We start from the raw sequence: 13,086 nt of genomic DNA, 5'->3' as shown, positions 1-13,086 counted from the left end.
ATTGACTTAAATTGGAATTTGGTCGAATGTCTCCATAAGAAGAGTGTTTTAATGCTGATTAAGTTACTAAATTAGTTTTAATGAGTCGATGAGAGATTACACATGAAAGTAAAAGTATGAAGAGCTTATAGTGGGACTTAAGTACAGTGATTAGTTTTCATTCGTGCATTTGCAAACTCCTGTTTTATCGTAGTACGTCAATGAGTGACAAATGGTTTAGAGGTGGGTATAAATATAACTACCACTAATTTGGCTGTTGAGGTTTGATATAAAACCTAAAATTTCATAGTAGAGTGTTTTCTTAACAAATTATGATATTTATCCAATTTAATTTCATGATAGTATAAATGACTGCTTTCTATTCTCTTCAAACCCCAAAAACTGCAGAGCAAAATCGAAGCTGAGTGATTTTCCAGTATATCCTCATGTCTCTGCACCTGCCAGGGAGTTTTTAGAAGAAATGAAAGACACAGATGTGCACATACTAAGTTGCTTTTATTAATACAGAACTGCATGCTACAGAGACTGTACAGCATAAACATTTATTCATTACAAAAAAACATGGTTTTGGAACCATTTAAAATAACAGGAAAAAACAAACAAACAAAAAGATAAGAGCATAAAATAGAACAGGAACATCACAGCCGTTAAGGAAACATTCAAACTATTTATCATTAGCATCTTAATAAACCAGAGAAGAAATCGACAGATTACAGTCGCGTCATGTCAACTACAATGGCACCGAGTGGATGATTCTCTTGTAGCTTTTTTTACAGCCTCTTGCAACATCAACATGCCTATTTTTTCTATCTACCTATATGTAGTAGTGTACTTAAAAGTGGCAGTTTGTGTATTTTTTTGTATTTAATAGTTTTTTTATGAACCTCCTAATATACATAATTTGGCCCTTGTGGGTTTATACAGTATGATGTCCGTCTTTTTATTAAGTTTAAATTTTAATATTTGACAATTTGCTACCAAACACATTTGTTATAGCAACATTTATACTACATACATAGCAATCTATGTAACGTCACAGCAAAGAATGGTATCGAAATTAAAAAAAACAAAACAAAACAAAACAAATGACAACAAAACAAAAAAAAAATCCCTAGAGCATGGTTAGAGGGGCAGAGAAAATTATCACAAAATTTGGCACGGAAAATCTGTACACGAATCTACAGTCTGAGAGATGTGACTGTGCAATAAAAAAGAAGGGCTTTAGACACTTTTCCAACTACTGAAGACACGGTACCCACTGTCTCTTGTTTCAAGTTTTCTTTTCTTCTTTTTGTAAAATGGCTTATAGACGCATTTCTTGAAATGAAGTTGTGCATACTTCTGTTCATGAGATCTACACAGTACACTGAGTGGAATCCAGGTTTTCAGCGCGGAAAGAAATCAATAACAAAAGATTTTTACCTTTTAAAACCTCCTTGTAAAAATGGATCATTCATATATAAGTCGCTTACCTTAAGAAAAAATATTTGTACAATGTATTAAGAAACAAAAGTCAAAAAGAGACACGTACAAGATACAACAAGCAATCTCTAAAGCAATAAATACTACTGGTCCTAGCGTTGTGACATTTTGAATTTAATAACCCTCAACCCCCCCCACCCCGACCTCCCTTCAAGCCCACCCAACTTGCCTGACTCCACCCCAAAGGTAAACAACAAAGAAAAAGACAACGCAGTGGAAGAATGCATATTTAACACAGTAATCCCCCCTCCCCATTATTCTGTACATTTAAACAAGAACAAGTAACATCACAATTGAAGTTGTTCCTCAGAGAGGTGTCACTGCTAGCCTCATGCCCTCCTACACTTTGAACAGATGTCAAATGATTGGTTCGCAAGCTCGTATTTAATACAAATAAAGAAGGAGAACCAACTCTTTCAAGAAAAGGGCTCATTGAATAATCTAGCCTACCTTTTTATATCCGTCTTTTAAACATTTTGAAGTTGAACTAAATAATTTTTTTCTGTTTGCACTGTTTAAACACTACAAAAAAGACAAAACAAAATTCATAAAAATTTTGGCAGATTCACAAAGCTATACTACAGCTCATTGTATCATTTCTTTATAATAATTAGACTTTTTGATAATGATGGGTCAAATATTGACCAATGAACTTTAATAAAACAAAAACTAAAATTTCAAAGCCTCATGGCACAGAAACGTAAAGAGAAAAGAACTGACGGCAAAGTGAAATATAGCAGAGAGAGGGCCTAGAAAGGTGTGTGTGCAGAGCTAGAAAAGAGGAGAAGAAGAATAGGGTAGACTATTCTATAGACTTGGTCACTAGCGACAGAGGCTGAGGGGCCGTGGAGGGGAGGAGCGAGTGGGAATGACACAGCGATGCCGAGGGCCGGGCCAGTGAGGACGCCACAGAGGAGCCCGGCTGCCGCGAGGACGAGACGTCACCGTGCTCCAGGGCTCCGTTGTGGGAGGAGGCGCCGGGCGTTTTGCTAGCTGCAGCAGAGTTTTCCAGCTGAACCAAAGATGGCGGCGGCCCAGCCAGGAGGTGCGGGTGGTGGAGTGGCTGGTGGGCCGGTTTCATAGTCAGTGAGAGAGGTTGCATTTGTTCAGTCTGAGGTTTGGACTCTTTTGAGGAGGGGGAGGGAACCACTGAGGAGGGAGAAGATGGGGGGGAGTCTAGTAAGCTTCCGTCCGTAGAGGGAGGACTGGCACAGCTGCCTTCACCTTGGATGTAGCGAATGCACTTTTTTTTTCTCCTGAAGAACAAGGCGAGAGAAACAGAACATTGTTTAGCATCTTTGAAGCGCATCGCCGCTCGGGCAATGTCGCTGACCTGAATGCACCTGGAAATTTTCAGCGTTTCGAAACAAGTTATCGCTCGAAAACCGCGACGGAAAATGTACAGGTGCATTTAAGCAGCTTTTTTTTTATTTTTTTTTATTTTTTTATAACCGCATGCTAAGAAGAAAGGTGGAAGGAATGACAGTCAGTTAAACCGTAAGACAGGACAGACATGTAGGGGATGAAGCACCGGGACAGCGGGGAAATGGAGGAGGACAGGATGATGGCGGTGAGAGGACAGAATGAAGCAGAGTAGATGATGGTGGCTGCTCTCTGGATGCTAAACTCTAGAGCTACGACTGTTCTCTGCAGTAACATGAGGTTACTGGATACTCCTCTAACACTATCAGGCTCTACTTTCTCTTCTCCTGAGGGGGCAGAGTTTTGGATATGAGGCGCAAAAAGTCAACAAGACCCACACTACCCTTGCTTCTGCCCCACAGACACAAGTGTGTGTGCGTGAGGGGTCAAGGCATCATGTTTGCAGTCCTGCCTGAGGTCGGGACCCCTCCCCCCTGCCTGCTGAGTCCTGAGGCCAGGCTCACTGCACTCAGCGGAACACGAACGATGCATCAGACGAGGAGGGAGGAGGAGGACGAGGGGGGTTAGAAGTGAAGGGGATTGTTGCATTTATCTGTGGTGACTGGACTGTTAGGGCTGTGTTCAGATTTGGTTAAGGGGGGATCTCTGCCCACCTCATCTCTAGCCTGACCCTGGCAGTGACCTCTCTCTCTGCTCTCTATTTTATCACAAGCATGCCTGAAGGCCACGGAGAATTTCAAGACTCACAGGGACAGGGAGTAGGTAAAAAGAAGACTAAGGTGTTTAAAAAGACTCAGATGGAGGCTTTTGAAACGTATCAGGCTGATCTGCTGTTTAATTAAAGTCTTTTTTTTTTGGGAGGGGGGGGCGGCAAATCAAACACGATTTTTCTTTAACTCTGAGGGGATTCTACATAAACTCTGAGAGCAGATTACTGAGAATAAAAAGGAAGAGGGAGAAAGTCACATAAAAAGGGCTCACGGAAATTTGATCTCATGCTAAGGTGAAAGACAGGCATGCATTTTCAATACAGTACAAGCACACAACACCGAACAGTATATAAAAAGTCTAGAAAAGACTCAGAATAAGGTCGTCTGATCAGCTTTTAAGTGCGTTCTACAATGATACTGCAACGCTGGGTGGCACGGCGTATCGACCAGCGCAAAAAGGGATCATTTTGCTACTACATACACGTCTCGCTCCAATAACTGTCTGTCAAACTGCTACAAATGAGCTAATATCCATTTTTTAACAGACATATTGATTCATAGTATGTGCCTGTGTATGTTATTGATTTCTCCGTCTCCGGGGAAATTACACCAGATGCATCTTTTAGGAAATGGAGCCCAGAGAGAACTTTTAACCTCTCGGCTCCTACAGCGAAGACTGAGCTCATGATGTGCAGTTATCGTTGAAGGAATTATGTATTTTCTTATGAAGTGTACTTGACTTGGCAGGGAAAAGGGAGCCAATTGGAAAATGCAGTAGTGATGAATGGACAGTGTGGAAGTGGTAAGTATGAGCTAATCATTTCAATGAAAATATTGATACCAAAGGACGTATTTCATTTGGATAGTGGGTGCATTTTGGGTTAATTCATGTCTAAAGTGGTTTTGGCAGCCTAGAAATATGGTTAGAAAAGTACAATAACCTCAGTAGATTTTCATCCTACCTGAATAAACACTTACAACAATGCAAATGAAATAAGTAGCAGCCGTAATGAACAATATGTTGCAATGGACGGCGCTGAGAGTTGTGTTGAAGAAAAGAGTGGACATGGTGTGGTGCAAGCCAGACACAGAGAAGGGTATTACTTAGCAGAAACAAATACCTACCATGAAAATATTCCAAATTCAAAGACTGCTTGTGTCAGAACAGAAAGACAACAGGTAGGGACTAAGTAAGGGTTATTGAAGAGGAGTTTGGAGGAAGAAGAGGTGGAGAAGGAGGAGGAAGAGGGCACAGAAAAGAGTGTCACTGAACAGGCCCTCAGAGAAAGCAGGGCTAAATTTTTAAGCATAACATTATTCAAAAGGGTGCCAATTAGGACATACATGACAGTTAAGATGGGAAGGAATTATCCACTGCCTGGAGAGAAAATGGATTTCGAGCATAACAAGTTAGATTATAGCAAATATGTCCAATTACATTAGGAAAGCATGATCTCGCACTAAGATATTTTGTTGATAAAATTCAGTAATCTTATTTAGAAATCCATTTTCTGCCACTGGGCTTGAACCAAGTTCAATGAGGAGAAACTGCAGTGAGGGAATTTATAGCAGGAAGCTCCTCAGTAAGGAAAAGGAGCAGAGGAGTTTGCCATCTGTTACCACATCGATGGAAACATGTTTTAGAGGAATATCTGAGCAAATAATCAAGGAGAAGGAGTTGCTCTTAGTGGATGTCTTCCTCCCATTGGTACTACAGCAGTTATACCTGCATGGTTTGCACCATAAACTCAGCTGGTCAAGCCCGAACAAGGCACGACACTTCTTTGGGGTATTTGCATCTGTTAGCCAAAGAGGTAGACACAAACATACAAACAGAGACAAAAAAAGGAAAAGAAAGAAAAAAAAAATGGACACGTCATTGCACAGACAAAAACATGTAGCCAGGACTTAGGTTTAGGCTGGTAACACTGGGATGTCCTCCATGTTGACCAAGCCATCAGGCTCCAGATCCTCCCAGCCCCGACCTGCCTGTTTAGGATTCTTTACCGATCTTACGGTACTACAAACTTACAGATACGTCCTAATCGACACAAACACACAAACACCATTCACACAAACACTCTGACATATGCCATTAAGACCCTTTTTCCCAAACAGGAGGTCAAATTAAACAGTAGAAGCCTAGAGACAGACCGGCAGGGCGTGGCTGGAGGAAGCTGAGAGGTCATGATAGCCTGGCGGAACAGACAGACAGAGGGAAGGGAAGAAAAGAGGAGGGGAAAAAGCAGCAGCAGCAGCACAAGAGCAAAGGAGGAGGAAGTCCCAGCGTCCTGTTCACACAGCCTTTACCTGGCCCCGGCTGGTGCAAGCACACACCATACACACCTGCACGGGCCACACCAGTTATTCTGTTGATCGAGCCCAAAGCGCGCTCGACACTTCTTAGGAGCGCTCAGGTCTGATGCCGCAACAGGGAAGGGAAGCCAGCAGAGAGGAAGAACAGAACCAAAACCGGAAAAGAAAAAAAAAATAATAATAAAGAGTAGAAAACAAAAGGAGGAGAGAAATAAGGAGAAAAAACAGATAAAAGTGAATCTATGAAGCCTGGCAGTGGCTCACAGAGCAAGAAATCCCCCCAAAAACTCTCTTAAAGCCATTCTTTAGAGTGCCTTTAAAGATAGGACTGAACACAATTAGTGTTTCAGACATTAGTCAAATAAAAAATGCATGCAAATTATTATCAAATTATGATATTAGGATGGAAACAATCGCTTGCAGTCATGTAATCTAAATTCTGACGGGAGTTAAAGCTGAAGATAAGATAGTGCCTATTCGGTTGAGAGGATATCAATGGAGCAGATTGGATTAATTTACTGCTAGATGTTATCAATGCTCTAGGATTTCAAAAAAAGCAATGTCAAGGTGGCAGAACTAGGCAGCGGTAGCAGATTGCTAAAACAGCACGGTCGTGAGTTAGCCCTAGCCAGGGGAAGGATTAAAAAAAGGCTGGAACCTGAAGAGGGAATCTACTCCTCAGACCTGGCATCAAACAGTTGACTGTTTTCCATCAACATTGGCTGTCTGTCGCAGAAAAGTTGCCAGTCACTTGCTTGCTCTACCCAGTAATCATGTCATTATCAGAAGTAGAGCAGAGCGATGGCAGAACACTGAAGTGTTTGAGTCCAGGCCTTGTCTGAGTAGAGGCAGTTTTAAAGGGGGTGTCGCCAAACTCATGCTGGCCTATAGGAAAGGCACAAGCGCAGCTACTACAGCATATACAGTAGATTAAGGAGGTTTACCCTGACATCACATCCTTCAGGACTCCACAATAACTAGCTCAACATCATCAGTCCCTAAAGCATACTGCATCATGACTTTACCAAATATGGAAAACCTTCTAAACTAAATAGCAATATGAGTAAAGTGGAGATAAATGAAATGAAATATACTTAGAAGGAAAACAGCAACATTTTACAAAAAGAAAGCAGCAAACAAAGCATACTTCAAAATATAGAATTTAAGCGTGAACCTGCCTAATATTAAACATTCATAGATAAATAAATTTACATCAAATAAAAAAGCAGAAGGAAAAAAACAAAAACAAAAAACAAGTTAGTAATTTAATACTCAAAATGTCATTAGCACCTGTAATCGGAGGGAGTGAAAGGCAAGGGTTTGGAAAATATTCTCTGTGTTCTGAAAAAAAAGAACAGATAGAGAGGCCTTCAAGAAGAAATCCGTCACCAAACGAGCGCAAAATACATAATAACAAGTCGGCATTGCTCCTTTTCAACTCACAATACGATCAGAAGAATAAGAATCATAAGAATAAAATGGATAAATCATAGAATTAGCAAACCTCCTTAATTTTAAGATGTAAGTGATTTCTCTAAGTTGATAAAAAAAAGCATGCATGAAGGCAAGCAAGGGGCAGCGCAACAAGCACACATGCACGGTCACATACACACACGCGCACACACACATATTACAGTAGTGCAGTCTATCTGCAGGGCACAGGCATGATAAAACAGGCACACAACACTGGCAAAGTTAATGGCTCTCACAATGCTTCAAGTTCACATTCTCAAAACACACATATCACAATACTAGAATGCTAAGGGGCAAAGTGGGGAGGGGAAGGGGGGGTGTCAAGAGGGGACGAGAGGAGTGTGGGGGGTCATGCATATTCAGTTATTATTAGCTGGGGAAGGCTAGGGGAAATGGGGGGGGGGTGTTACAAGCAACACTACCATTTAAATATTGCATTGCATTGAGTAGCATAACTATACCAAAAAGAGAAAAAAAAAAGCCAGGCACAATAACACACACACAGAAAAAAAACTAGCTTGACTTTTATCTTGCAAGATGTCACATCTGCCTGACACATGATGGGGCTCTTCTAATATGAGAGATAATTGCAGCTCACTTACCATTGCTCTCTGCTTGCTGCTTTTCCCTTTTTCTCTTCTTCCTTTTCCCCTGTTGGTTAGCCGCCAAAAAAATAGAAAGAAAAAAAAATAGACACAGACAGGAACCTTAGTTATTATATTGCAGAATGCCCAAAACATAAAACAGAGAATAGGACTCATCTTTGTGTTTACTTATTTATTCATTCATTCTTTCTTTTTGTCTGCGTCTGCCCTCCAGTTTGGAACAGTCACTGCAGGCCAGACCAGATTCCTCCCTCCCCTTTCTCTTTTTTCTGTCTCTTTCTACGCTTTTTCTTCTTTTGCTGTAATCTTTTGTCTTATTTTCCTCTGTTCTCATCTAGACAGCTTGATGGGCTACTGGTTTGGAAGTGTGATTTCTCTAGGCTGCTCTTGGAAGACTCCACTGGTCAGCTTGATCCCAAAAAAAAAAAAAAAAAAAATAGACTAAAAAAGGATGAGAATTTATGTGTCAGAACAAAAGTGTTTGAGGGTGAGAATTCGTATAAACAGCCCTGGTTGAGCTTCTGTTACAAACGGCCCTCTGTGGCATGAAAAGACGTCAGTGAAATATGTCCGGTCTCAGATGTGCAAAACCAGAAGAGTAGAAATTAAAAGAGGAAGGGGGAGGAGCAAAAGTAAGCGCTTGTCCCGGTTGTGTTTCCGACTGAGGAGGAAAAGAACGGACTGTTACGACTTGAAAACCTAAAAACTTACATAGTTATCTCGTGCTGACCAGCCTGGGTACAGTTGCATGTGCAGCTGTCGTTCTTTCCTGGCAAGCTCGTAGTACTTGGCCTGCTCCTCCCGCGATAGGGCATGCCACTGTATAACACAAATAAAATGACAGGACACATACGAGCAGATGAGAGGTTGTTAGCGTTCAATCAGGAGCTAAATATCTGCTGGTCTTGTTTCCCATGGGACATTTAACCTGTCTTAATCTTATAGAGTTATTCACACCATGTAAACTTTAATACAAAAACTGGCTGCAGTTCAGTCCTGATGCATCAGGTCTTACCCTTCGCCCCAGGATCTGGTTGATGGCAGCACTTTCCTTCAGTGTGCACTCAGCAACCACCTTGGCGCGCATCTCCTTCATGTACAGCATGAAGGCATTCAGAGGCTTCTTTATGTGGACCTGTTTCTTTTTCTCCTCTTCCTTTTTAGCATCTGTCTGTTTCCTGTAGTGGACCAGAAGGCAAACAGGTGAGTTGAAAGTTCAACCCGCGGCCCGGGTACGAACTACGTCACATTAAAAGAGCGCAGAGAACGGCTACTCACGAGCTGTTGAGAGAGCTGATGTCACTGTGGGAGGATTCCTGCTTGACGTTGGGTGTGACGATGGCTGGGTGTGGGATGCCCGTGGTGTGCAAACTGTGGTGAGGGGGCACCATGTGTGGGGGGAACCTAGAGGACAGAAGACTGTGTAAATCGTCAGAATGGACACGGGTGAAATGAGAAGATGGAGAACATGTAAACAAAAGACAGTGTGGCTGGAGTTCAATTCCATTCCATGTGTCAATGGCATGCAAGTCTAAATTCAAGCCGTTTTTTCCACTGTTTCTTTCATATAGAGATGGAATTGGCCTTCGGTCACATAATACACATAAATGCACAAACAAACATGCACATGAAGATGTCCAAGGCTGATTCTTGTTATTCACCACCAATTCATAAACATTTTACTTCTCAAAATGAGTGCAATGTCACACAATTAAATTGTGTGACATTGCACCTAGTATCTTACCCAGAATCAAGCCTGAACAGCTTTACACTTTGTACAAAGAAATGACAGCAAACCATCATATATGGTTTGAAAAGGGTATATTGTGGGGGTTTAAGGAAGTGAATTTGCTCAAGGATACATCTCTTGAATACCATTTGTAAACAACCCAAAAAAAACCCCTACAACACTGAACAAATGTTTTAAATGTTTAATCACAACGTAATACTCATCTTTTTGTCATGATCGGTCTTGACCAGTATGGACAAGAGTCCTTAATATAGTTTCAACAATGTTTTGGAGAAAGAATAGAAGAAGACCCACTCTACCTTGAACTCCTCAACTGTAGTTACTAAGAGAATTGTATATCCACACAAAACTAATTTTACAACTATTTACAGCTTAGGAGGGAACGTTCAAGTATGCCTGACAACTGTCTATCATGGAACCACAAGAATAAGGCCATTAACGGTTGTTTTTCAAATACAGATTGTACATTTCAATTGCCTTGATTGTAATTTATTGCAATATTTGAGGCTATTATATTTCTAGCCAGTCCCCTGCGATGAAAATACTTTGTTTTGGAGGGTAAAACCTGAACCATTATCTTACATTGAGAAATACTGCAAACTAGATTAAAATGTTCTATCAAAGTCTAGTATCACTTCAGGTACTGGATCTCTGTTTGCTTCGCCCCATCTTTTCTGCCAATTCAGCACTGTCAGCAGCACTGACATTTTTATCTTCCTCCCTCTACACTCCTATCATCATTTCATCATCTCCAACAGCTGCACATATCGAGGCCACAAACCCTTATTTATGAAATCGTTTCACTAGCCAGAACAGCCATAGGACACAGCTGAACTGAATGTGCCACTGTATGTATGACACTAATTATTTGTGTGAGATTATTTGAACCTGCACGCATCTATCTGCATGTGTGTGTTTACAGCGCGGTGCCTCGCCTCCACGTGACCACACACAAATTTAAGAGAAGAGAGGAGGATGAAGGGGAAGAAAAAAGAAGGAATAATTCTTCTTTTTTTTTGAAAACAGCTCATTATCCGGCTGTGTCTGGCTGCATGGCTCCGAGCCAGAATATAATGATGAGGATAAACTCGCCAGGAACAACTAGTTTCTGTTGGAGGCCATCTCAGGGGAGTGCCAGTGCGCTCCCCCCTCAAACTCTTTCCCTCTTTTTCTCCTTTCCCCTCTTCTCCCTTCATCACTGACACATTGGTGTTTGTGCCATGTCATCCGTTGATGGGGAGCTCGGCAGCAGTGGCTGCATATCGCCCATCATTAGGGCTGCTGCATTTTCTTCGCTCACTCCGTTTCCTCTCTCCCGGTTCACCCTCCCTCCTTTTCTCTCTGTGCACTTGTTAAAATTTCCTCTGTTCCAAGATCTATTTTTTCTCCCCTTCTTCTTCTTCTTTTTCTTTCTCTCTACTCCTCCCTGTCCCCTCACCACCTCCACCCTCCTTCGCTTCCTCTTTTCCCTCCCTCCCCTCCTGCCATCGCGTGGCCCAGGTTATGGTTTAAACATGACGGCCATCCCTTTGAAGCGCGAGGGCATCATCATCATCATCACCATCATCCGGGCTCATCAGTGGCAAGCAGCGCCTAGGACCAATTTAGCCAACACAGAGAGGGAGACGCAGTAAAGACCCCCACCCATTCACCCACCCCAACCCCGGGGCTCCTATGTCTCAATCTGAAAGGTAAGAATGGCTGGCGGTGTTAAGGTGGGGGTGTTGGAGAGGGGAGGGGAGGGGGGGTCACTGCCGCAGCAAGCCCAGTGTCAGCCAGTGCCATTTAATTGCCAATGCGAAGCAGTAGCCCGTGTGCCTGTTTAATGTATAATGATCCGGCCGGTACGTTTCTCCCGTTCCCCAGGAAAAGAGAAGGGAGCAGGATGATGGGGGAACATATCAAAGGGCAGGCTTAAGCATAAGGGGCAAAGGGGCCCTCATATCCTCCCACCTGTCACACATACATTCACACGCACACACAATATAGGAGAACCTGCACCGGCTCCAACCCCATTATCAAAATAATGTCTTTCATTTGCTCTGCTGACAGTCTCTACTCTCCTTGGCTCTTCTACCGTACGTCCTAAAAGAATGTATTTTTTAACAGGACCTAGGTGTAAGGTGTTCATTGCGGGACTACAAGGTATCACATTCATTCCCTGCATCCAAATTCAGTTCACGGTACGGCACGGGGGACTGATACTGAAGCAGCGCTCTCCTGCGAAGACCAGGCTCCCTACAAGAGTACAAGGCCAGGATGTCTTTTCTCTCCATTTTCCTCCAGTCAGCCTGCTCCCTACAAATCTTTTGAGCTGTTACAATAGTCTAGTCTGGTCTTTGAAAAGAAGAATACCTGGCTGACAGCTACATATGAAGGCAGCTATTTTTCTGACACAATTAGACGCATCTCCATTAAATTTTGTCAACAAATTGAGGGTTTGTTTTTCCTGTTGAAGTCAGAACTTTAGGGAGGTTTTTGTTTCTCTCTTCTTTTTTTTGTGATGTGTTAAACCCTCCCATTCTCCAGAAAGCTCCCAGAGCCCTCCATCTATTCAGTTATACTAATTCAATTAGGGGCCTCATCACAGGGCATTAGCTCTTCCCCATGGCCAGTCCCCCCCACACCCCAGACAGCAGATTAAATTAGCTGCACTGGAAATAAGATGATCACAATGTAGAGGCTGTCATTAAGGGACCAAATTAGCAGTCACTTAAAGCCCAGGTTGGCTGGGCACTGCTGCCAGATGCCGATGTCTGAACAGACCCACTGTCTGACCCTTTGCACCTCAGACTTGCCTGGGATCAGCTGGGAGGAGCGAATCTGCCTCTAAAACAACACCCCAAATGTAATGTATGATGAAGGAACGGATTCATGAAGCTTGAGTTAGATCATTTTGGCTTTGTTAAAAAAAAAAAAAATCTGCAAAATGAGCTGTGTGAGCAAGCGTACAGCCACCGCCAAACTCAGCTTTCCCTTATTCTTAGAACCATGCTTTTAAAAAAAAATTAAAAATGTCATTCCATAGTGCGACTCCTCCCTCCTTGTATCTACACAATCCATCAATGTCACAGAGGTCTGAACAGCGGCCCTCAGGAGCTGCTTTTCCAATCAGGCTGTAATTAAACTAAAGCTTGGCCTCATCCCTCGACTCTAAACCAGCCCGTCCAACGTCCCCTAGCTGCAAGGGCGTGTTAAAAGGAGGAGAGGAAAGAGGGAGGAGGAGCAGAGGGAGTGGAGAGAGACGAAGGCTGTTTGTTTTGTAGCTTTTTTAGCTCCTCTACACCCACAAATCATGGGCTTTTAATTCTTTTCGCTTCCCACACAATATAGGTGACATGCGTCCCTCATGGGAACAATAAGTAGT

At 42.5% G+C, this 13,086-nt stretch overlaps 1 protein-coding gene across 23 annotated transcripts in view; it reads right to left on the bottom strand.

Annotated features, from left to right (window-relative positions):
- Positions 1-476: 476 nt before the first annotated feature.
- tcf7l2 (transcription factor 7 like 2) overlaps positions 477-13,086 on the bottom strand; it is an 87,892-nt gene continuing 75,282 nt past the window's right edge. For 2 of the 23 annotated variants that reach the window (XM_030121738.1, XM_030121725.1), the window contains 7 exons: positions 9,248-9,388; positions 8,985-9,147; positions 8,681-8,788; positions 7,967-8,030; positions 7,182-7,232; positions 5,922-5,994; positions 477-2,738 (listed from right to left, as the gene is read on the bottom strand). In XM_030121738.1, coding sequence (XP_029977598.1) covers positions 2,285-2,738; positions 5,922-5,994; positions 7,182-7,232; positions 7,967-8,030; positions 8,681-8,788; positions 8,985-9,147; positions 9,248-9,388 — 1,054 coding nt within the window. In that variant the 3' untranslated portion in view covers positions 477-2,284. Of the gene's footprint in view, positions 2,739-4,699; positions 4,762-5,300; positions 5,375-5,921; positions 5,995-7,181; positions 7,233-7,966; positions 8,031-8,680; positions 8,789-8,984; positions 9,148-9,247; positions 9,389-13,086 lie in introns of those variants that run through there. The other 21 variants (XM_030121739.1, XM_030121730.1, XM_030121741.1 and 18 more) reach the window with 20 other exon arrangements.

Source organism: Sphaeramia orbicularis, chromosome 19 (assembly GCF_902148855.1).
Source record: "Sphaeramia orbicularis chromosome 19, fSphaOr1.1, whole genome shotgun sequence".
NCBI lineage: Eukaryota > Metazoa > Chordata > Actinopteri > Kurtiformes > Apogonidae > Sphaeramia > Sphaeramia orbicularis.
This window is presented reverse-complemented; position numbering and strand designations above follow the sequence as displayed.